At 38.9% G+C, this 26,784-nt stretch overlaps 1 protein-coding gene across 2 annotated transcripts in view; it reads right to left on the bottom strand.

Annotated features, from left to right (window-relative positions):
- KCNH8 (potassium voltage-gated channel subfamily H member 8) overlaps window positions 1-26,784 on the bottom strand; it is a 369,992-nt gene that overhangs the window by 238,144 nt on the left and 105,064 nt on the right. For both annotated transcript variants that reach the window (XM_078072240.1, XM_036099185.2), the window contains exon 2: window positions 11,243-11,476. In XM_078072240.1, the coding sequence (XP_077928366.1) occupies window positions 11,243-11,476 (234 nt within the window). The remainder of the gene's footprint in view (window positions 1-11,242; window positions 11,477-26,784) is intronic.

The following is a 26,784-nucleotide window of genomic DNA, read 5'->3' as shown; positions in this document are numbered from 1 at the left end:
TCAATAAAATTTAAAAAATTAAAAAGAAAGAAAGCCATGTTAGACACTGGGCAGTTCTTCAACTGTAAGACCAACCCATACATTATAGTACATTTAGCATCCCTGATTCCTGTCCATTAAATGACAAAAGCACCCCCCACCCCAATTATTGAGTCAAATATCCCCAGAGATTTGCAAAATGCTCTTGGAAAGCAGTACCATCCTTACTTCCACAGAGGGTCAGTGGCTTAAGGGCAAGGACCTTGAAGTCAGAGGATGTTTATGTATCTTGGTTTCTTTGTTTACTAGTTTACAATTTTGGGCAAGTCACTTAAGTTATAATATATTTAATGTGAATGTAACCAGGTGTTTTAGGTTTACTTTTGTTTCCCCAAAAGATAGGAAAGAATCCTAACCCCTAGTACCTTGGAATGTGACCTCATTTGGGGATAGAGTCCTTACAGAAGTAATCAAGTTAAAGTGAGGTCATTAAAGTGAGCACTAATCAAATATGACAGGAGTCCTTATAAAAATGGGGAAATCTCAACACAGCCATTCACACAGGGAAAATACTATGTGAGGATGAAAGTAGAGATCAGGATGATGTTTCTGTAAGCTAAGGAAACTGAAGATTGCCAGCAAACCACCAGAAGCTAGGGCAGAGGCATGGAACATGGAACATGACCCCTTAATGGTGGATTCCCAGCCTCCAGAATGGTGAGACAATAAATTGTTGTCTAAGCCACTGGTTTGTGGTACTCTGTTGTGACAGCCCTAGCAAACGATACATCAGGATACTATATTTGCAAAATCAACTATGTCATTTTAATATTCTTTTTATATTTTTGTTCTTCTCCAGCATTTTTCTTCCTGGGATCTATTTAATATGAAAATGGGCTTGATACAATGGAATATTATTCCACCACTAAAAAGAATGAAATCTTCCCATTTGCAACAACATGGATGAATCTATAAAGTATATGCTAAGCGAAGTAAGTCAGTCAGAGAAAGACAAATACCATATAATTTCACTCATATGTGAAATTTAAGAAAAAAAAAACAAAGAAAAAAAAAGAGAAAGAGAAAGAGACAAGCCAAGAAAGAGACTCTTAACTATAGAGAACAAACTAATGGTTACCAGAGGGGAGGTGGATGGGGAGATGGATGAAATCGGTAATGGGGATTAAGGAGTGTACTTGTCCTGATGAGCACTGGATGATGTATGGAATTGTTGAATCATTATATTGTACACCTGAAACTAATATAACAGTATGTTAACTATACTGGAATTAAATTTTTTTAAAGTAAAAAATAAATTAAAAGAAAAAGAAAATGGGCTTTGAAAGATAAGATTTCCGTAGAGAGGATATGCTAAGACTAACATACAAAGGTTGGGGCTCACACAGCCAATCATGATGGTCTTCCATGGTGGAGGATATAACATTCTACTATTAAAAAACTTAGCCAAGAAGCTAGAGTCTGGAAGACGGCAATATGAAATGATATCTTAGCCTGTCCCTTCTTAGGTTGTGGGCTTGTGAAAAAGAGTAGGGGAGGCAGGAGATAATCTCTCCACTCCGGTTTCATAACTTGAAGCAGGAAGAAGCTGTGTTGGATAGTTTTTTGGAAACACTGAAGGCATTAGGGAGCTTTTTCCTTCTGTATTTGGAACTCTTGAGAGAAACTGCTTGTCAGGCTACCTCTTTATGAAAGCGGAGGTAGCTGCCTACTTTTGAGCAAATGTGAGAGCATAAAGGATGCTCCAGTTTATTTTCTCAGACAGTCCCTTTGCTTCTATGTGTGAAGGATAGGTGTGCTCACCTTTTAAGAGCTAAAGGGAGATGAAGTGCTTTAGAGAGTACCACCAGCACAAAACTCAGGTGTAAATGCTATAAGGGAAGCATCAGACAGATAGGCCATGCATGAATCAGTGGTCAACAAGAGGTCAGGGGGCCCTTTCTACACTATGCCTTGAGTTCAGATATGCCCCTCACACCCCAACCATGCAAATGGCAATTTAGGAAGAAAAAAAGAAGGAAACTCTCAGGGATTGGGCTTATATCCCCAAAGCCACTGTACATTGTCTAAAGAGATTGCTTACACTACTACATGAAAGAGCAGTGGTGGTGAATACCTGGTTTTTGAAACATCCCCAATCCTTTCACAAAATTAAAGTAACTAATGTAGAAAAATCAGAAATCCACGAAAAACTTCATAAGCAAAACTGTATGGCAATGTGCCACCTGGAACCTCAGAATACAGGATGATGTGGCAACCCCTAGTATTTAAGTTTTTACTCCATTTTGAGTTGACTTTTGTGTATAGTATAAGATTATGGTTCAATTTCATTGTTTTGCATGTGGATACCCAGTTTTTCCAACACCATTTATTAAAGAGACTATCTTCCCTCATTGTTTATTTTTGGCTCCCTTGTGAAAGATTGGTTGACTAAGAAGCTAGGTCCTCATAGGAACTACAGCTGTATAGGAAAAGGAGAATTCTCATAGGGCCTAGGAGCTTGGGGTCTCATAAATCGTCAAAAGGTGTCTAATCCTAAAAGAAGAAATGTTCTGAGAGTGGAGGACTCCAAAGGCAGATCTGAAAACAATTAAAACTAGAGAGGAGGGGTACCTGGCTGGCTCAGTGGGTGGAACATGTGACTCTTGATCTTGGGGTTGTGAGTTCGAGCCCCATCTTGGATGCAGAGATTGCTTAAAAATAAAATCTTAAAAAAACAAAATAGAAAGGTGCTTTACAGTCTCCAATTTAAGGTGAGTACAAGTAAGCTACACAAAGATAGGATGATGTTGGGGCTGCCTGAACCTTCAACATTCTGAGAAAATCTTTCTTGGAAATTGCTGGAACCAGAACTCTACTTGGTCAGATCATGAAGATCAGAGTAATTGTTTCAAATACTAGTGTGGGAGAGGCCATGCTAGGAAAGGAAACCTATCTCAGGAAGTAGCAAAAATATAGCTATACTAAGAAGCAATTAATATAAAAAACTTTTTGGTGATGGCAGAAGGGACTTAAAGCCATAGATTTAAGAAAGTTTTCCTAGCATACCTCTATTTCCAATATTCTTCTAAAAGTCAAAGAAAACACATCTTTTTCAAGCATGACAACAGAAAAGGATGAAAGAGAAGCTAAAGACAAAAATTATCTGAATAACATACCTACATAAAGTAAAAACACACCTAACATATTCCATAGGGCACACAAAACCAAAACATTTCAAAACAAGGCAAAAGTAATTAAGAAAAGCTTACAAACTCTGAAACAACAGCACACATTAATTTATAAAGGCTCAGAAAGAGGTGAATAGGTGTTACAGAATGAATTGGATTCCCTCAAAATTCATATATTGAAGTTCTATTCCCCATTACCTCACAATGTGACTGTATTTGCAGACAGGATCTTGAAAGAATTAATTAATTAAAATGAAGTCATATAGATGTACCTTAATCCATATGACTGGTTTCCTTATAAGAGTAAATTAGGACAAAGACACAGAGAGGCAAGACCATATGAATTCACAGAGAGGAAATGGCAGCCATCTACAAGCCAGGGCCTCGAAAGAAAGCAACTCCACCAACCTCTTGATTTTGGACTTCCAGCCTCCAAGATTGTGAGAAAATAAATTTCTGTTGTTTAAGCTACACAGTCTGTGGTGCTCTGTTATGGCAGCCCTAGCAACTAATATACTAGGGAAGAATGATATAAATAATATGAGCAAGCTGAGCTCAGGAGGGCACATAAACAAAAGGTACAGACTTGAAGACCTTAAAGAGAAGAAATACAGTGTGAATGAATACCACAAAAATAAGGGAAAGGAAATAAACTACATATGGTGAAAAAAAAGGGAAAAAAAAGACAAAGTGATAGTTATAGAGAACAGGCAAAGAAGACCCAATATACATAGAATTGGATGTTCTTAAAGAGGAAAACCAAAGCAATAGGAAGAATAATAATGATAATTACAATTCAAGAAAAATTTCCTGCAATAAAAGAGACATTAACAAATACTAAAGAACATTTCGTGTATCAGGGGAAAAATCTGATCCCAAATATTCTATATCAAGTGTCCGTAAACTGTGCTCTGAAGGCCAAATCTAACCCACTTCCTGTTTTTGTGAATAAAGATGTACTGGGAGATGGCCCACCTACTCATTTACATACTTCCTAGGGTTGCTTCACACTACAATGACAGAGAGGAGTACTTGAGACATAGACTGTATGGCCTGCAATATGTATAGTATTTACTATCTGGCTCTTTACAAAAAGGTGTGCTGACCCATGGCCCATGCCAAAATATACTCCAGTGAAAATACTGGGTTAAAATAAAAAATCAATAAAAACAAAACAAAATAAAATACCACAAATTCACTGAACATCCAGGATAAAACACCAAGATACTTAAATAGCAACACTTTTAAGCTAAAATAATGCCCTTTGCCAGTACACAAGGGAATAACATAATTGAGATATTTAAATGAAGAAAATATGAACCAAAAGTTTCATTTTCAGCCAAATTGATCTACAAGTCTAAAAGCCACAGTCACACTGTGATTAACATGCAAGAACTCTAGGAAAACAGTTCCCAGGAGCTCTTTCTGAGATGGCTCAGAGAACAAGCTTCAGGAAACCAAGAAAAGATTGGAGAAGCTTTGGGCTAACAATATATAGTGATCATTAAGCATATTTAATCATAGCAATAAGATTAAATAATGGAAGATAAAAATGACAAAATACATGTAATTGTTATTTGCTCTGACAATGTAACTATAACTATGAAAGCAGTCAGGGAAGAACAAAGTAAGAATACAAGGAAAGCAGAACAAGCATGCTGTCTTACAGATACTAACTGGTACGAAAAGAACATTACTTTAAATTATCAAGGCTCCTGGCTAGTCACAACATTGCTTATTGTAGGAAATGAAGACAAAATCTTTAAAAACTGGGACTGTAAGTACAATAAAGGTAAATGACTCCTGTAAAGGAAAACTTTTAGAAAAGTATACAAACTTTCTAAATAACAAAAGTATTTAAAAGAGAGAGGGGTGGAAAAAGCAAAGAAAACAGACCACATTCTAGAAGGAACCCAGATGTCCATCAGTAAGGGAATGGTTGAATCGATGATGATAGACCCATATGATACCATACTATGCAGCTGGAAAGAAGAATGACTGACCTCCAGCATATACTGTTCTGCAAGGGATACATAGTCTTACAAGATACATAGTGTTCTGCTAAAGTGCAGAACAGTGTGCAAAGTATGCTATACAGAAGAAAAGGAGAGAACCACAAAGATATTAGTATTGCTCATATTATAAAAGAAACAATGAAATAATGAACACAAAACTAATAAAATGGTTACCCTCAGTTAGGATAGCCATACATCTGCTTGCCCAGAACAGCTCTGGTTAATGCCTTTTGATATCAACAGAAATGGAGGAGACTGCTTTTTGAAAAGGCATCTTACTGGTACTCATTTCTGATATATAGGTAGACCCTTGACTATCTAAAGGGAAGACAAGTAATAAGAAATGTTAACTCCTAAACATGAAAGTGTAAAATATTACTGTCTCCATTTTAGACAAAGAAAAGTTTGCATATTATGTTCTTTTATGTCTGAATTATATCTAGGTATTTTACTCAAAATAAATGGAATTCCTAATGCAATCATACACAATGTGACAATGCAATACTGAACAATTTCTATAACTCAATGATTACTTTTTTCTGGTAATTATGCAATCACTTTATTTTTTTGAAAATAGATGATCTTATTGAAGTATAATTGACATATAATGTTATAATAGTTTCAGATATATACTGATTTGACAGTTCTACACATTTTGCTATGCTCATCCTAAGTGTAGATTTATATTATGTTTATCTGTGAAACCATTTATTACTTAATTTTTAAAAACCTTATTCTTTCTCTGTATTGGCCTTCTCATTGTAATATGACAATATAAGAATATCTCTTTTTTAAAATTATTCCAGGATAGGAAGAAAACTGAATACACACTTTTCCAAAGAAGACATCCAGACGGCTAACAGATACATGAAAAGATGCTCAACATCACTCATCATGAGGAAAATACAAATCAAAACCATGATAAGATACCACCTCACACCTGTCAGAATGGCTAAAATTAACAACACAAGAAACAACAGGTGTTGATGAGGATGAAGAGAAAGGGGAACCCTCTTGCACTGTTGGTGCAATGCAAATTGGTGCAACCACTTTGGAGAACAGTATGGAGGTTCCTCAAAAAGTTAAAAATAGAACTACCCTATGATCCAGCAATTGCACTACTAGGTATTTACCCAAAGGATACACAAATACAGATTGAAGGGGTACATGCACCCCGATATTTAGAGCAGCATTATCAACAATAGCCAAACTATGGAGCAAGCCCTAATGTCCATCGACTAATGAGTGGATAAAGAGGAGGTGGTATATATATACGATGGAATATTACTCAGCCATCATAAAAATGAAATCTTGTCATTCACAATGATGTGAATAGAGCTAGAATGTATTATGCTAAGTGAAATAAGTCGAACAAATACCATATGAATCACTCATATGTGGAATTTAAGAAAGAAAACAGATGAACATATGGGAAGGGAGGAAAAAAGGAGAGAGGGAAACAAACCATAAGAGACTTTTAACAATAGAGAACAAACTGAGGGCTGATAGAGGGAGGTGGGTGTGGGATAGGCTAGATGGGTACTGGGTATTAAAGAAGGCACTTGTCAGGGCACCTGGGTGGCTCGGTTGGTTAAGCATCTGACTCTTGATTTCAGCTCAGATCATGATCTCCCATCATGGGATCGAGCCACATCAGGCTCCATTCTCTGCAGAGTCTGCTTGTCCCTGTCCCTCTGCTCCTCCCCCTGCTTGCTCTCTCTCAAATAAATTAATTAATTAAATCATTAAAGAAAAAAAATAAATAAAGAGGGCACTTGTGATGAGCACTGGGTATAGTATGTAAGTGATGAATCACTGAATTCTACTCCAGAAACCAGTATAGCAGGGGCACCTGGGTGGCTCAGATGGTTGTCTGCCTTTGGCTCAGATCATGATCTCCAGGTCCTATGACCCAGCCCCACTTCGGGCTCCTTGCTCAGCAGGGAGTCTGCTTCTCCCTCTGCCTCTTCCCCCTGCTCCTGCTCTCTCTCTCTCTCTCTCTCTCAAATAAATAAATAAATATTTTTTTTAAAAGAAAGAAACCAATACTGCATTGTATGTTTACATTAAAATTAAAATTTGAATTAAAAAATTTAAGTAAAATTGTTCCAGGATTAAATAGACTAATATAAGTAAAAGTTAAATATGTGAGAAAGTTCTTAGCACATATTGTTTAAGTGTTAGCCATTATTATTCTTGTAGTTGTCATTATTGACTGTTTAAAAGACTATACTCTCTTTGATAACTATATTTTAGGAGGGCTGTGTGTGTGTGTGTGTGTGTGTGTGTGTGTGTACATGTGTGTGTCTACATATAGTTCTCTATATGTCTGTTTTCTATTAGTTACCTAGAAGAAACCACAATAACCCAGAGAGAGGGGAGCAAAATGTTGGAGCAGAGATAAGAAAAGGGATCACGGGGTACCTGGGTGGCTCAGTTGTTAAGCGTCTGCCTTCGGCTCAGGTCATGATCCCAGGGTCCTGGGATCGAGCCCCACATCGGGCTCCCTGCTCGGTGGGAAGCCTGCTTCTCCCTCTCCCACTCCCCCTGCTTGTGTTCCCTCTCTTGCTGTGTCTCTCTCTGTCAAATAAATAAATAAATCTTTAAAAAAAAAAAAAGAAAAGGGACCACATGTGACCTATTCTTCCAAATTTCTTTATGGTTTTATTTTATTTTTATTTGGGCTGAATTACTCTGCATTTGGGGATGAATTCTTCCAGAGAATGCTGTGTCCCACACTTTTCTCTAGTCAGGAGAGGACAATAGACCCTTCAGGGAGGACAACTCTAGTAGGTAGACAATAAGGTTTTCCTAAAGAGGATAGGGGCATTCAGCCTGTGAAGTATGAAGGAAGGGGCTGTCTTTAAGGTGGGGTGGAGAGGGAAAGGAGGCAGACTTGCAGACTTAAGACATGACTAGGAGATGGGGTTCTGCCAGGTGTGTAATGCCAGTGAGAATTTGGCATATTTGCCATCCTGATTGCAGTGTGTCAAGTCCCATTAGATGCCCTAAACCTTTAGAGTATTCTGCTGCACATCACCAGCCTCGGGTCAGGTTATCAGAATTACAGGCCTGGGCAGGAAGAGAAAAGGCAGCCTCTTCCCATGAGGTCAGGAGAACAAGCACAAAATTGAGGGGTCGATGAGCAAAGAAGCTCAATCACAGATGGTTGAAATGTATCTGGGGAGAATGAGAAACAAGCACCTCCTTTCTAAAGTAAATTAAAAGAAAATGAGCCTTAAAGGAGAGAAGGAGGACCCTTGAGGGCATAAGCTTATTTTCAATAATCAGAAATCCAGACATCCTCTGAAGTGTCCATAGGTCCCTCTAATGATCAATTTCAATTCCAATCAGCAAGCATTTACTGAGAAACTAACGTTTGATGGACACTGCTCTGAACTGAAGCTCTAAACACTGGACATGCGGAAGCAAGTAATGCATAGGTTGTGCCTTCAAAGGTTCACCATTGTGTGTGGAAAGAGATATTTATAAAAATAGCTAAAATACAGCATGATTATCATAGGAGAGGCAGCAATTTTCAATTACTTGTAACTGGATCAATTTGTTTGCTCAAAATGTCAGACAAATCTCCATATTGATTGGCTTAGAGGGGACTGGTGCCTTTAATGATTTCACCTAAAGAGGTCCAAGGCTGCAGACATAAAACCCTGGGCTCAGGAAATTTTTTTGGGTGTTGACTCTCACACTGTGCTCCATATTTTCTACTTTTCTGGCCTCTAAAGTCTCTGCCCTCTGGGCTTCCCATTTAGATTCTCCTGCTTGGCCTAAACCTTTCTCAGTGTTGCCACATTTGGATATTTTGAGGTGGCTTAAAAAGGAAGACACTCAGATGGATTTGGAGTCACCTATACAATGTGCCTATCTTGAGAAGGACAAGTCTGCAGTCAGCAGATAATTTAGACAAAGGATATCCTTTTTCTCTTTGTTCCATCTGAGGGTGGTTTTATCATTCCCGTCCAGTCTGCATTTTCTGCGGCATCTCCTATTTTCTTCTATCTCAGGCTCTCTTCAGTGACTGTGGTATAATTACACAGAGCTGGAGTCCTTTTATTTTATCATATTTGCTACAAAGGCCTTATCTATTGACACCGGGAAGGACACAATGGTCTGAACTATGTTTCTAATGCCAAAGCACTGGATATTCTGTCTGTCCCAGAATGGTATTCTCCAATATTTCATGACTACCATGTATCCAAAATTTACATGATCCAAGAATGTCCTCCAAAGACAAATAAGTTATAAAAGAAGATGAAGTTCCCATGTTTGGGCCCCTATTCCTCTTCCTGACAGTGACCCCAATACTAAGTACTAAGAACAAAATATAGAGGCCTGAAATGCTGCTAATCATCTGCAATGCACAGGATAGTCTCCCACCACAAATAATTACCAACCCGAAATGTCAACAGTGCCAAAGCTGAGAAACCCTGTGTTAGAATGCAACTTAGATGTTGTAACAAAAAGACCCCAAAATGAAATGATTCCAACAAGACAGGAATGTACTTGCTTTTGTCTGGGGTGGGGAGGACGGATCTGTAACAAGACCCAGGATCCTTCCATATTGTTGCTCTGCACTCCTCTATGGTTTGTCCTTGCCAAATGGTTGAAGCTGCCTTTGTGGCTTCACCTGAACATTCTGACCCACATGTACTTCTTTGCTAGGGCTGCTCTAACAAAACACCACAGATGGGATGGCCACACAGAAATTTATTTTCTCACAGTGGAGATCAGGGTGCTGACAGGTTATTTTTTCCTTGAAACCACTCTCATTGGCTTGCAGATGGCTGCCTTCTCACTCTGTATTGATATAGCCTTTCCTCTGTGTGCCCATATCGTTGGTATCTCTTCTTCTTTTAAAGACACTAGTCATATTGGACGGAGGCCCCACACTTATGATCTCATTTAACCCTAATCACCTCTTTAAAGGCCCTCTTTCCAAATACAGTCACAGTGGGGTTAGAGCTTCAACCTATGAATTTTGAAGACACACAATTCAGTCCATAACATAATGGACAGGAAGAGAAATTAGAGGGCAAACAATTATATTTTTTAGAGATTTTTTCCTAAAAGTTACATAAATCGTTCTCTTGCATATCATTGGCCCAAAACTTTGTCACCTGCCTAGCCCAACTGCAAAATAGGCTGGGAAATCTATTCTCTAGCTTGGTAGCCATGAGCACAGAAAAATCTCAGACGGCAATGTTATTTTAGGAAAAACTATTAGAGAAAGAGGTAGAATTTTAGAAACTGGAAAATGACAATCTGTTCTAATTTTGATTTAGTGTTTTCCCAATATAATGCCTCTTGGATTCATCCCAACTACCAGGGCCCATGAGATAATGAAACCAATTCCTACATAGAACCCCAGTACTGCAGATACCATACCCAACCCTACATCTTCTTTTATTTAGAAAAGAGTCACAAAACGGCAGCCACAAGAAAACACTTTGTATTTCCTCAGTGGCAGTTTTGGGTCCAGGCAAATTTACTACCACCTTGAGTTATACCATGTGTCTCTTATTTTGTCTTTAAAAAAGTAGTGAGAAAGACTCTGTGGCCAGGGAACTGGAAGAGAAAATGCCTATGCTGTTGTCCTTTAAATTAACTTCCTTTTCTGCCCATGAACACCTGGACCTCTGCCTTAATGATTGAGGTTGAGACATGGTTCTTAAAGGCATACAATTTGGAGAATATCCTGGATAAGATCATCTATTAATAATACATTAACAACTATCATATCTAATATGTATTTTAAGAACGACCTAGTAAAATTATAATACACTTTATTTTAATATATATTCACTCAGTTAATATATCAACATTGAACAGGTTTAATTCTAATGCTAAATTTTCAAGCAGTTTATGCTGCTAAAGGCTAAAACCAGGCTATTGCCTGAGTCATTTGTGGAATTTCAATAACATTCTATATATTTACGTGAAATGCCATTAAGCCTGAATGGCAGTTATGGATTAACTACTGAGTTGAAAGAAGGTGACCATTCACAACTGCCCAATAAGTACCAGCCTAAGAAAGCCACTCACCGTTCTTCTTGTAGAACATAATTTCTCCTTTGAATTCCGTTTTCTCCTCCAGTGACTTTTCTATCTGAAGCATCAGCTGCTCATTGGTTTCAACTCCAAATAAGAATTTGCAGCTGCAACTCTTCTGCATGACTTCAGTCCGGGCGAATCCAGCGAGCTCACAGAAGCCATCTGAACAGTAGACTATGGGGAACCCCTTAGCCACCTGGGCATTCGCAAGGATGAAGTTGCTATCTGTAAAACGACAGGAAGACACTCAGCCACTACACGAGCATGAGGAACTCTTGCTTTTAAATCACAGTTTCAGTAACAAATTATAAGCTTGAGTATCTAGCTAACAGTGCATGTCCTGATGTGCTAGGGTGGGAAGACACTCCAAAACACTGACCAGCAGAAATATGTATTAAGCTCTGACTTTGGCTTGCATTTTCAAACACATTACAGAAGAAATACGGTATTCACTGGTCTGTTTCGAGGCCCTTATTATCTAGTTGGCAGTCAGGTAGGGTGCTTTCAGGCATGGCTTCGGGCTCAAACCCTGAATCTGCCACTTGATGTATACATAAACTTGAACAAGTTATTCACACACTAACCTCCAGTTTCCTTAGGTTTGATTTCTCTAAAAGCAGACGCTGAACGAGGATTCGAGTGTAAGTCATTTACTTGGCAGGTGATTTCAGGGAGTAAGCAAGTGGGGAATTGAGAAAGGGAAGGAAGGAAAGGTAATAAAGAGTAGGAGAAAAGGGTTTTACTGCCATGGCAGCTGAGGTCGTATAGGGACCCCAGAAGTGACCAAGGACCACAACTTGGAATTTTCCCACTAAGGGGAGAGCAAGGTATGTTGTAGGGATTAGTGAAAAATGTACATAACATGCTTAGTGAAGTCTCTGGCACAAATAAGTATTCAATAAAAATTGTTGAGTATTATTCACACCTTTATGGTTATTATTTTTTTTAAGATTTATTTATTTATTTATTTATTTATTTATTTATTTATTTATTTGAGAGAGAGAGAGAGAGACAGAGATAGCGAGAGTGAACAAGGGCAGGGAGGAGAGGGAGAAGCAGGGAGCCTGATGAGCAGGGAGCCCAATGCAGGGCTGGATCCCAGGACCCTGGCTGGGATCATGACCTGAGCCAAAGGCAGAAGATTAACTGAATGAGCCACCCAGGGGCTCCTATGGTTATTATGTTAACAAGTAAGAATCAGAGGACAATCAAAAATAGCAGAGTATTAAGTGCTTGGAGAGAACTCCTGGGGAACAGTGTGAGAGGCAATATTCAGGGAAGGTTCCTGCTGGGTGAATTTCTTTTGAGATTAATTTTGAGGTTTGGATATGATATTTATAAGCAAAAAGATGCATATGGGAGATGGGCTGTAGAAGGCATTTATAAAATCTGTTGGTAGGTGACTTTGGGTTCAGAATGAATTAGAGACTATTAAATCATTCATTCATTGTCTCACGAAACAAATGTTGGACTGTGTATCAGATAATATTAGAGGCTGGGATTTTTAAAATAACACAGGCAAAAATGGAAAGAACCACAGTACAAGTTGTTAAATGAAAAAAATCAAGATTCAATGTAATATGGTTATTAGATGAGTATTTGTCTGAAAATATATAAACACATATAAACATGTATATGCATATCCAAATATGAAATACTTGTGTGTACCTAAAAATAAGTGGAATAACTTGGCAACTGTAGATATCTTTAGAGAGAGGAACTTTGGGCAAAGGTGGTAGGCACACTTATTTTTACCATACACCTATTGTATCCTTTGAATGTTATACTATATGCTTTATATATTGCCCATTCAAAAAACAGTATGTTTAAAAAAAGTTTGCAGCAGACATCCTATCTTATATGCCATGAGAAAGGAGGAATTCTAGCTACTTCTCAATGGCCAGTAGGACAAGCACTGAAGATCTCCTCTGTGGGCTTCCTCATCACTTTTTAAATGTCTGTTTTGTGTTTCCATAGTTCACTATCAGCTGGCAGAACCAAATCCACTCCACCCAGCTTTGCTCCAATCAGCCCTTGTGCCTAGAATGCTAGTTCTAGTGCACACATCTACACCCTGCCTGAGCTGGGCTGGCTCATCTACCCTCCCAGTCACCCTCTCCCTGTAGAGAAAAGCCAGAGCTGAAGCCCTACACTGGGAAGCCTTTGAGGGCGTGTTATTTTGAAGTGGGAGTGAATTAGATTAACCGAGACTAATATTTAATTCTACCACTTTGCAGAAGCATTTATTGACTGTGGACTACATGTTGGACTTTGTTCCAGGTGTAGAGACAAGAAGTTTTTTGGATGCAGTCTCTGCCCTTGAAGATCAGTAATGAACCTGCATGAGTTCCCAGTGAGGTCCAGAGGTGGGCACCCTCCTACTAGGTTACTTCACCCTGCAACTCTGCACAGCTATGGATCCCTCTCTAACCATAGTATCTCTTCCTCTGTCCATTCTAAAACTTTGGCTGAGAGATTGCTTAGAAAATGTAAATACATCGCATTGGCAAAGTACTCAAACATCCTGAAAGGGCTTTTAATGCAAAAAGAAGCCATTTTTCAGTCGACTGCTGACATGTTTATTGACTTTCTACTATATGCCAGGTGACTTGATTCTACCATATGGCAGGTCCTAGGGTGAGGTGACAGTGGGTGTTAAAAGATGAAGAAGGTATAGTCTCTAGCTCTAGATTACTACAATTTATTGAAGAAATGCATGAATATCATCAATAACACTAAAACACAGCTTACGATAAGTACCAAATCGATGGTACACAGATATTACATACTACCAGAGTTGAGAGATTCAAGATTCTAAGATTTGAAAATGGTGAGCTTGAAGTAAGACAGAAATAGGTGGAGCTGATTTATCAAAAGTCCTGGAAGGTCAGAAGCAGATGCATGGATGGAATGGGCTCAGGATGGAGAAACTGTCATTGAAGACAGAATAAACGACACTACATTTTGTCCTAAGGTCCAGTTTTCCCATTATTTAAAGGCCTACAAAAGTTTTCTTTTGTTGGTATTTATCTGCTATACCCTTTCTCATCTTGTTACTTTCAACCCTTCTAGGAACCTATTTTAGTTGTGTCTTGCACATGGCATGTATTTAAATTTTTAAGAAGTACAATATGAAGAAGGGATACCTGGGTGGCTCAGTCAGTTAAGTGTCAGACTCTTGATTTCTGGTCAGGTCATGATCTCAGGGTCGTGAGAGCCTGGGGCTCTGCCCTGGGCATGGAGCCTGCTTGGAATTCTCTCTTTTTCTCTCCCACTGCCTCCCCCATCAAAAAAAAAAAGTACAATATGAAGATACTTTGATCAACCTGAGATCAATAAATTTACTTTTTATCATTATTACTATCTTACATTGTTTTTTTTACCAACTTAATTTGTGCTTTTCTTCACTGTGTTATTTTGCCTTTTCCATTCTTACAAATTAAGAAATACAGCTTACCTAAAAAATTGTACAGCAATATTTAACATCATCAGTAAACATCCGCCAGAGATCGTACATCCAACAAAACCCCCTGCGTGCACCACACAGGTGGTATTTCCCTCCTTCCCCAAAGAAGAAATCCAAAACTTGAATTTTTATAATAACCATTCCCATTCATATAGTTTCACCACTTATATATGTATCCTCACACAACATATTCCCTATTTTTTCCCTGATTTTATGGCATATATTATAGTATTTCCTTCTACATATTTCTTAGTGACTTGGTTCTTTTATTAATTTCCTTAGCATCCTTACAATTGTTTACATAAGAAGAAACCAGCTCTTCCTGAGCTACAAAAAGCTTTTGAAAAAAGCTGCTAACGGATTCACCAAATTGCCTTAACTGTGTGTTTCAATTAAGGATTATAGTGTGTTTGGGGTGTTTAATTCTTCCTGCAAATATACTGCAAAAACAAAGCAAAAAAAAAAGTCATCTTTTTGGCTTTTCTGTTTATATTTAGCACTTGTCCTCGATATGTAATTGCATTTCAATTCCAAAGAGAATTTAGCGGCAGTCGGTGCCTCATAAAGCTTAGTGTACAGCTACATGAATAGTCGTTCTGTCTGGGAAAGAGTAGCTCCTCTTACCCAGCTATCTATTTGGAAACATATGCTTTTCTGAATACCAGTCCTGGAATCTCCAAAGAAACATGACATTTACTTTAGAATTATGTAAAACAAAGCCGTTGCCATGATGATTATGAACCTATCATGGGTATATCACTATCCATACATATGCTAAGAGTATTTAACCTTTAAAGGAATCAATTATGCATATGTGATATGCATCTAAATGCCACACAGCTTTTCCCTGCTTGTTTCTAGGTCATCCTTTTGTGCAAATTCAGTTTTGAAGTGCCAGTAAACAGTAGGATCTAAATGTGTTTACACTTTAGGCAGTTGATCCTTTCTCTAATTGATTCCTTAGCAAAAAGCTTGTGTAGATCATCAGAGGGAATCTCAGGGTTGGGAGAGACCCAGGTCATTTGGTCCAACTTCTCAAAACACAGCACCATTTTCCCATTCAAATGGAGATGTACTATTCATTGTCAACTTCCCAGGCTCTATGGGAATGGTGGAAGAAATGGAAAGGTATAGAAGAAAAAAGGAAGAGAGGGTAAACGTCAAACCACTACTAATTCCTTTCATCCTTGTAAGTGTCCCCTTTTCTTCTGAGAACACTGAGGCCTGGAGAGCTTTAGTTTCTGGCCCAAGGTGTGAAGCTAGGGATTAAAACTGGTTCTCAGTTTACTCTATCCTGCACTCTTTCTGTAAAGAAGTGATTTGTTCTCTACTTCCAGCAGGAATGGGTTAATTCTAGAAAAATAATTCTAGAAAATAGAAAACTAGAAAAGCTAATTCTAGAAAATGGGTTATTCTAAAAATTTTTTTACCTCTTCTGCTCGTGAACAGCCCAATCAATAGTTTTTTTCTCTACAGAGATCATTTATTAAAAGATCATTGACATGTATCAAGTCATAAATAAATAAATAAATAAATAAATAAATAAATAAATAAATAAAATAGCAAGTTCAGCTTTAAAGAAAAGTTCATTGATGACATCTCCCAAACCAGCCTGCATCTTTCAGCAACCTCTCTGTCACCTCATTTTCTCCAGACAATCAATATTTCAAAAACATGACAGCAACTTTCTTGGTTCCAAAATATTTTGCACAGGCTCACTCCAGATGCAAAGAACTGTAGCTGCGTTCAACAGATCAGACTTCTGATCTTCTCATGCCCTTTCAGTGTAGATCAGAGTACTTCTAAAATTCTTCCATTAAAATATCCCTTAAAAAAAAAAAAAATCCCTCCACTGGCTGAAGCCATAAATTTGTGTTCCAAGGGACCTGGGGGCATAGATCTAAGTTCAACATTGTTTTTGAAATCTAATGTTTAATAAAAATATATCAAAATTTTGTATTCTACTGTGTTGCATATTCACGTTTGAGTGTTTTTGATTTGTTTTAATATGGGCCTACAAATTTTTAACTCAGTTGAAATTTCGGGAAGGTGTGCTGTTTGTTTTCTATGACTCTGTGCATACCATTTAGCACACCTCAACAGAACCTGTGCTTGAGAATCATGACTCAAGGTAGACTGATCTGGGAAACAAAAGCAAAAGAAAAATGAAATTTCCTTACTGCCTACAGCCTATTGACAAGTCCTTGAAACAGGTAGAGTTACCTTCCTCTTGTCTCATGGAATCGAAGAATGAATCTTGCGGACAAAGGAGAGTGAATAAAGCGATAGAGTTTTATTAAATGAAAATACAGAAAAAGCTCTCAAGAGCGAGAGAGGTCCCGACAGGGTTGCCAAAGTGGGCCTCCACTGACAGTCTTTTATTTAGAACTGACCAGGGAGCTTGTGGCCTTATCATTCTTGTGATGTCTTGGCATGAGTAAGGACTGGTGATAACATCTTTAATGGCTTACTTCTATTTAGGGTCTGGTTATTCTTCGTTAGTCACAGGTGACTGTCATAAAAAAGACACCCCTCCACACACGCCTAGGGCAGGGTGGTCTGGTTTGTTCCTTTATCTCTGGTTTCCTTACACCTCAACATTTTGGGGATTTCTGTGAGCCTGATCTGTAGCCCCCTCCCTATCTCTCCCTACATAGACCCGCCTGTCCCTTACTCACCTCAGGGAGCTCAGCTGCCTCAATGTTAATACTTTGCTAAGGGCAAAAGGCAATCTTAACATTATCCCGACCTCTAAGATCCTCTAGGTCTTCTGTAACATAGAATTTCCTTTGGAAACTTCCTTTATCCCTACCCCCCCCCCCCAAGATATGTTAGCAAACATTTTCCAAGCTTATGACCCACTGATATACATCTGAAGGATCTCATGACTGAAATTCTACTAAACAACATTTTCCTAACAATAGCTAGCCCCCTCAGGGTCCTGGAAACCTTGTTTCCAAAATACCTTGGAGGTTTGTGCTATCCCTAACCCCCTCCCAACTTGAAAGTATATAACCAGTCACCCATCACAACCCCAGTGCAGCTCTTTCTGCCCATGGGTACTGTCCCAATGCTTTAATAAAACCATCTTTTTGCACCAAAGACATCTCAAGAATTCTTTCTTGACCATTTGTTCCAAACCCCAACATTTCTACATCATAGACTAGTGCATGCTCAAAAGGATTAGGCAGATCCAAATTAATTTGTCCCAGAAGCCTCAAATACTTCAAGACAATCATCTCAGTATCCAGTCTAAAAATTCTCCATCATGGCAGACCCCTGGAATCGTTCAAACCAAAGAAGTCAGTGATACTTGGCATCAAGGAGGAACCTGTATTCCTTTAGCTCTTTCTGCCAATGACACAGAAATAGAGACTTTGATGGTCCAAATCTATTTCTGAAACGTGTTTCTGGTATTGGTTCTCTTTTAAAACCAAATCTTGTGTCATGCTAGCAAGTACTCTATGAACATACTCTGCGGACAAAGTAGATGGGCAAATTTGAGTCCTCTAGCGCTCACATTCTTGCAGAGAATAAGAAAACATGAACTTTTAATCTTCTTTTAGGAGTTGCCCCCATGCTTTCTGAATAACATTTACATACAGGTCCAAGAAAGACAACATCTCTACCCCTCGTGATATTGATCACGGTCATCTCGAGAGAATACTTTATTCAGGCAGATAGAATATGAATGTCTCTGACTTTAAAATATTTAAGCCATCTTTGCACTTTATATTGATTTCAGGGAGCTTAATTGTATCATTTCCAAGTATGATAGCATCTTTATTAGATTGATGGTACCGGCTGCAAGCTAAAATCCTCAGTGTGCCTTGTACCCAAATTTAGGAGGTTGCTTAGATTGAGGACTTTTCTACCCTTATTAAAAAAAAAAAAAAAGACAAAAAATTTGCAAAGAGAGATTCTCATGGTCCTTGTGATTTATGTATCACCTAGTAGCATGCTTCAAATGGTCATATTGGTAGCTTTCATCATTTATTTATGTTTTGATTTTTTAAAAACTGTATGAATGATCACTCCAGACAGACAAAAATGAGAAGAACACTGTCACAAAGCAAAGCTCAGAGCTGGAATTCTAGTGCTGAAGCTGTAGTAGAAGGCAGTAAGCTGTATCTATCTATGAGAATAAACACACAGACAAATATAAACAAATGTGTTTTTCCATCTTGCCACCGGGAGAGCAGTCCTAGGCCAGCAACATCAGCCTCAGCTGGGAACTTCTTGGAAATGCCAACTCTCAAGCCTCCCCCAGAGCCCCTAAACCACAATCTGTATTTCATCAAGATTCATATGCACATTAATGGTTGAGAAACTCCTTTAGCGAGAGAGGAAACACAAGCAGGGGAGCGGGAGAGGGAGAAGCAGGCTTCCCGCTGAGCAGGGAGCCAGATGCGGGGACCCTGGAACGCAGGGGGATCATGACCCAAGCCAAAGGCAGATGCCTAACGACTGAGCCACCCAGGTGCCCCAAATTTAGTACACCCTTTATCATTACTTGGTAATAGCAAAATCACTAAGTTTTGCAAATTCCACTTTTTCAATGGTGTGAGCTTCAGTGTTGAGCTATACTAATTCTCAGGTACATGGTCTCTTAAGAGTTCAGGAAATGAGTTTAATTTTGAAAAAGAATGATTTTGACTTATGACAGGGTGACAGTACTTATCAAAAGTAAAATGAATGAGGGAGAAACTTCAGAAAATCTCAAAGACGTAGTAAAAATGTATTTAGTGTTTTATCTGCAATTGATTCCCTACAAACACATTTGAAATAATGTTAAAAATAATGTTAAAATGTTAAAAAAGTTAAAAACTTTTCTCTAGGTCTTGTCTTACAGAGTTAATCTTTTAGATGAAATGATCTTTTTGCATCATCTGTTTACTTTTAAAAAATTAGTATTACTATCTATACTCTGCCATTGGGATAGGGGTTTGGTTTATGTGTTCATTACTGTAGTCACAACTGATGTAGGAAAGACATTTTTAGGGTTCGAAGCTGACGGTCAGAAAAGAATTCTTGAGACGTCTTTGGTGCAAAAAGGTGATTTTATTCAAGCACAGGGACAGGACCCGTATGTAGGAAGAGCTGCACTGGGGTCATGAGGAGCCGCCCATTATATACTTTCAAGTTGGGAGGGGGTTAGGGATAGCATAAGTCTCTCAGGAATTTTGGAAGCAAGGTTTCCAGGGCCTTGAGCGGCCTAGCTATTGTTGGGAAAAGGTCATTTATTACCATCTAATAAAACCTTAGTCATGAGACCCTTCAGATGTATATTTGTGGGCCATATGCTTGGGGGATGATTACCAACACTATCTTGGGGGGGTTAGAGATAAAAGAAGTTTCCAAAGGAATTTTTATACGTTAAAGTAGACTTACGGGATCCTGGTGTGGGACTGTTGGGGGGGGGCGGTGGGCGCTCAGGCTAGGATTACCTTTTGCCCTTAGCAAAGTATTAACACTGAGGCAGTTGAGTCCCTAGAGGAATGTCACTCTTCCTGTTTCAAGGACTTGTCAGTGGTCTCTAGGTAGTAAAGAAATTTAATAATTTTTCTTCTGCCTTTGTTTCCCACATCAACAACCTCTAGAACAGTGCCTGGCATATAGTAGATGCTCAACAATTATTAAACACGTGACTGAAATAAATGTGTAACCTATAAGCTCTTATGAAAGTATACCAAATGAAGGCATTGTTGTTTAGCTCAATCTATTGTTTTATCATTAGCAGGGATAATTTACAACTACTATCTTTGTTTTAAAGATAAAACCAGATTGGTCCCTAACAGCTCACCGCGTGCCCCCATTTTTCATCCTGACATGCTACTTTTTGTAAAGTCTTTGGTAAGCAGAAATAGACAACTTCATTTTCTATTAGAAAATCCCATTAAGCAAAAACAGTAGGTTAAATAATGCTAAACAAAGCCCTTTCTCCAAAATATAAAATGAAGACATCATAAGGCACTTCTACTTAGTAAAGAAAACTACCATGTGAACAACATGAATTAAGCATTTTGGAATTGTTAGGGACTCTTTAGGGTCATTAAGAAGCCCCTTTCTGATTTTCTAACCCAGGATGCTACATTTTGGCCACTATCCTAGTGAAGGGAGGCTAACCAGTTCCAAACAGAGCCTAGGGAAAAGAAGGAGGTATGTTGTAAATATCTCTGCCTTTGCATATCTATTATCTCTGCATTTGCATGTTTATAACTCCTGTCCCACTCTACCTCCCTCCCCCAAATCAAATATGAACCTTGGGTGAGACTCCTGGGAAGGACAAGTTTTTTTCCCTGCTTTTGCAAAGAGCAGGGGAAGAGAAAGCTCAGTGTTCTCTATCCTCTTTCCCCCTTTTCAGTATACACGACTGGATGATTCAACACTGCCAACTCCCCCAGAAGAAGGGTAAGGCAGTTAGATGAAAACTGACCGGGAAGATTTTGTGCCTTGGTAGTCGTGGGGCCTGGATTTTCTGGCCCAATTTTCATTTAGTATAATTTTATTCTCTTAAATAAATGTAAATTACCAAATATGTAGCTAATCGTGGTTTAAATTTTACACCTTTGTAAGAGTTTTCTTAGTAGTTTATTTAAAGACAAAGTAAGACCACATGACAATATTTTTGTTCTGACAAACTTATTTATTTTGGCATCTTATTTGTCCTATTGAAAGGCAGGCTACATGGAACCTGGCAAATGTAACCAGCCACGTTCTATGAATACCCAGATCCCCAAAATATTTAATTTAACTTGTCCCCTGGTTATCCCCCAGAGCAACCTACAGTTTGCTCGCAATTATGTTTAATTCAAAGAATATTTCCTTTTAATTTCAAACAGATTGGAACAGGATCTTTACTTCAAACATACATAAAGGTTTAAAAAAAGTGATTAATTCAGCCATATTCTATTATATTTTTACACTTAAAGGCCTTTTAAATTTGAATTTTTGAAGACACACTATATAAATTAGTATGTCCAATGCCCCAGGATGGACTGGCTTCTCTCTCCCCATTCAAGTGTTGTTTATATTCTGTGGGAGCTAATGCAATTCAAATGTTTTTCATAATTTGGTAGCATTTTCCAGAACCTCATCTGTCCACTGCATAATCTTCTCTGCTTCACAGTATTCATGTTAGATTAAACAAGAAAGACGAGTGGTTTTGCAAGAGGTAATTGTTAGTTAAATAGCAGGAAACACAAGAGTAAACTAATTTGATTGTTACAGATAGCCCATGGCTGTAATATTAGTGCATTTATTCTAGTGTCTTTGTAATAAGACCGAGAGAGTGCGAAACTTTAATTAAGGTGATACCTGCTAGAGACAGATCTCTGAGAATTTGTAGGGGAGGTGGCGGCCAGAGGAAGACAGTAAAAATTGAGAAACAAACCAACACAGGTGAATGTTGTCTCTGCATTAGGAGACTGATGAGCAGAAAGGAGGCAGGAGAATAAACCAGACAGGCAGAAATAAAGCAGGTAAGAGTTGCTGTTTATTAAACAGCTGTGATATGGCAGGCGCTCAGGTCAGCGTTTTGCATTTTAAATTTCTGACCCTCACAAAAGCATCTTACTGTAAGTGTCATTATAGATGGAGGGACTTTGGGTCAGAAAGGCTGAATAGCCTAACAATGCTCCACAGCAAGTTAAAATATTCCTAGGGCTACAATATTTCTGATCTCAGTGGAAGACAGGCAGACGGGAGTAAAGCTAGGATCTGAGTAAGGGTTCCTTGTCACCAAGTCCAGTGCTTCTCCAAGTGCAGCCCTGGTCCCCCTTGTCCATTGGAATCTCCTAGTTCACTTATTAAGGTTGCAGTTTCGCAGACCTGGGGGTCTATTATTAGAATCTCCAAGGTATGGGAGCCTAGGATCCCCATTTTAAACAGAATCACTAGGTTTGATTTATTATACAAAAAATTGAGATCTTCTGCCTAATGGAAGGAGATTCTGATTATATACCCTAACCCCAATTTGAGAAGGTGGCATCATCTTTGTACAAGAGTACATACTCAATCTTTAAAGTGTAGGAGGATTCCACTCTATATAATAACCTCTTTGATTTTATGGCTTTCTATAATTCCTAGAGAGACTTTCAATAATTAGCTCAGTGCATAAAACTATAGAAGCTCAAACTTTGGGGAGGATTTAGAAGATCAATATATGACCTAATGTCCAATCCACAATCCTTTAATCCTCCTCTACAATATCCTATCTTGTGGTTGCACGAGTGCCCTAGTGATGGGACCCCACTGTTTCACGAAGTGGTGATGTGAATGCTGTGATTATGAAAGGTACTGACCTACCCCACATATAGCTTTAACACCTGCTCTTGGTCTTACTACCTAGAATACTCTTTGTAAAGCAAATTGTGCTTACCACTCTCCCATTTTATTTTATTTATTTTTAAGGGGCAGAGGAAGAGAGAGAATCTTAAGCAGGCTCCATGCTCAATGGGGAGCCTGACAGGGGGCTCGATCTCACAACCCTGAGATCATGACCTGAGCCAAGAGTCAGAGGCTTAACTGACTGAGCCACCCAGGCACCCTGCCACTCTACCATTTTAAATTCCTTAAAGAATTTCCATTGCAATTGGAATGAAACCCAAATGCCCTCTACCATGGTCTGTAATAAACTACTAAGATTTCACTTACTCTTTTCCTGGTATCTGACATTTAAGAATGTCAGAACTGGGTGGCGCCTGGGTGGCTCAGTCGTTAAGCGTCTGCCTTCGGCTCAGGTCATGATCCCGGGTCCTGGGATCGAGTCCCGCATCGGGCTCCCTGCTCTGCGGGAAGCCTGCTTCTCCCTCTCTCACTCCCCCTGCTTGTGTTCCCTCTCTCGCTGTGTCTCTCTGTCAAATAAATAAATAAAATCTTTAAAAAAAAAAAAAAAAAAAAAAAAGAATGTCAGAACTGTTCTTCCCAGCTTTTTCCAGGGGCGTCTGGGTGGTTCAGTCGGTTGAGCATCTGACTCTTGGTTTCTGCTCAGGTCATGGTCTCATGGGTCCTGGGATCAAGCCCTCCATGGGGCCCCAAGCTCAGCGGGGAGTCTGCCTGAGATTCTCTTCCTCTGCCCCTCCCCCTGCTCACATGCACTCTCTGTCTCTCTAAAATAAATAAATAAATCTTAAAAAAAAGAATGTTCTTCACAGCTCATTCCAGCTTTCAGGCATTTTGCCCACTCATTTCCTCTCCCTGTGATTCATCTTTAGGTCTCAATTAAATGTCCACTTTTTAGAAGATTCTTTCTTGACCATCTTATCTAAATAGGTCACCCCCCATTATTCTCTATCATTGTAGCTTTTTTTTCTCTTAAGACTGAGTATTACCATTTTTAATAATATTTCAACATGTTAGTTTATTTATTTATGATTTATTAACCACTCACACCCAAACCCACTATACACAAAACTACAAACACACACTAAACTGTAAACTCCATAAGGAAATTATCTGTCTTGTTGTATATCCTATCATCAAACATGTGATGTGGGTGTGTATTTTTTTCCTAAGTGAGTATTATCTAAGGCCCACATGCGTGTGCACACACACACATACACACTCACTTTCACATTCTTTTCCTCAGTGAATGATATCAGTGTATCTGGGTTCTGCTGTCCCGACACTGTGGCAGCCACCTAAACCACAACACAGAAAACTGTCTTTTCATAGGAAACCTCATTTCTGTTGATGTTTAGATTTTAGATGAAGCACCTTTTAGACCTAAGTCATGAGGAGGTATAAATATAACATATCTAGTGGACATTTTACACTTTGGATGAACACTGATCTACATACCAGATATCTTAAAATTGGATTCTAGCTCTCTCAGTAATAAGCTGTGTGATTGTGCCCAAGTCACTTCCTCTTTCTGGGCCTTAATTATGTCATATGGAAAATGAGGGAGTTCATATCTAAGATCCCTTCCAGCTCAGACACAGCGTGGTTCAATGACTTATGGGCACAGAAGTATGTGTCAACAGTGACTGGAACTTAGTGACTGTAATGAATGACTTAAAATACTATACACTTTTAATCTTATGAATCGAAGGAAGGAAGGAGGGAGGGACGGAAGGGAAAGAGGGAGGGAGGCAGGGAGAGAAAAAAAGAGTAAAGACAAACAAAAGGAAAAAGAACTTGAATATTAGAATCTAGCAAAAGAAGCATCCTAAAACAACATGCAATGTCTCAAACTAAAATTCTTCTGCAGTTGCAGGAAAGGGTTTGCATGAGATACTAGTATACACTTAGAGTCAGAGCCAGATTCTGACATTTTTTTTTTAAGGTTTTATTTATTTATTTGACAGAGAGACACAGCGAGAGAGGGAACACAAGCAGGGGGAGTGAGAGAGGGAGAAGCAGGCTTCCCGCAGAGCAGGGAGCCCGATGCGGGACTCGATCCCAGGACCCTGGGATCATGACCTGAGCCGAAGGCAGACGCTCAACGACTGAGCCACCCAGGTGCCCCAGATTCTGCCACTTTTTATCTTCGAGAAGAAGATAAGCTGTCTAACTTTTCTGAACTTTAGTGTCTTCCTCTTTACATGCCTGGCATGTAAAGACATTGCTCAATAAATCATAACTTTATTATTTCCTTAATTATTTTCAAATAGTTCCCTCTCTGGGACTTGGCACTCAGATCAGTTAAAAATTGTACAAAGGTTTTTGATTCAGGAAACTAATTTGTATTGTATTCTAATTCTAGGGACATATTCATCATTCATTCAACAAATATTTATTGATCACATATTATGTGCCAGGCATTGTGCTAAGTATTGAAGGAAGAAGGGGGGGTAGGGAGGGAAGAAAGAAAGAAGGAAGGAAGGAAGGAAGGAAGGGAGGAAGGAAGGAAAGAAAAGTGAGTCAGATGGTGACAAATGCTATGAAAGCAAAATACAGCAAGGTGGGAGAAAGTACTGATGAGTGAGAATTTTTTTCATTAGTGTAATTTAAATTAGCATTATCAGGAAAAACTCCAATAAAGTAACATTTGAAGAGAGATCTAAGGGAAATGAGGGGTGATCCATGAGGATACATAAAGGAAGTACTTCCAGGCAGAAGAAAACAAGTTCAAAGACACTGAGATGGGAGCATGCTTCGTAGGTTCGTGGAATAGCAAATACAGCCCAGGGGATGGAACATAGTGATCAAAGGGAACCTGGGTGGAGATGAGGTCACAGAGGTAGTGTGGGAGAGCCTTCCAGATCATTCAAGGAGAGTAAGCCTTAGTAAGGGCTCTAGATTTTGCTGAGTGTAATGGGATGGCCTGGGTTCATGTCCAGGGGTAACTATTCTGACTTCTATAGTGAAAGGCCCACTCTGGCTATTTTGTATAGAATAGACTGTAAGAAAACACGCGCCAGACTGAGAAGAACAGTCAGAGATTATCCCAAGAGTCTATTTAAAAAGAGATGATTTGGGGCACCTGGGTGGCTCAGTCGTTCAGGTCATGATCCCAGGGTCCTGGGATCGAGCCCCACGTCGGGCTCCATGCTCGGCGGGAAGCCTGCTTCTCCCTCTCCCACTCCGCCTTCTTGTATTCCCTCTCTTGCTGTCTCTCTGTCAAATAAATAAAATCTTAAGAAAGAAAGAAGAAAAAAAGAAAGAAAGAAAGAAAGAAAGAAAGGAAGAAAGAAAGAAAGAAAGAAAGAAAGAAAGAAAGAAAGAAAGAAAGAAAGAAAGAAAGAAAGAAAGAAAGAAAGAAAAATGATTTGGACTAGGGTGGTAGCAATGGCTTTGGTGAGGAGTGGCCAGATCTGAGGCATCTTTAGAATTAGCTGAAAGCATTTGCCAATGGATTCTATTGCAATGGGAGAGAAAAAAAAAGAATCAAGAAATGATGCCAGTGATTTTGTGTTTGTTGGAAACCAGAAGGGTAGAGGTGCATTTTATGAGATGGGGAAAAAAAGGAACCCTGCAGATTTGAGAGATTTCAAGAGTTTGGTCTTACATATGCTAAAATTAAGAAGCCCATTAAGCATCCCAGAGAAGATGTGAAGTAGGCAGCTGGATAAAGGAGTCTGAAGTTTAAAGATGGTATCTATGCTGAAGATATAAATGTGGA

The sequence above is a fragment of the Halichoerus grypus genome, chromosome 1 (genome assembly GCF_964656455.1).
Source record: "Halichoerus grypus chromosome 1, mHalGry1.hap1.1, whole genome shotgun sequence".
Lineage (NCBI taxonomy): Eukaryota > Metazoa > Chordata > Mammalia > Carnivora > Phocidae > Halichoerus > Halichoerus grypus.
The sequence above is the reverse complement of the archived record's forward strand: the minus strand, read 5'-3'. Positions and strand labels throughout refer to the sequence as shown.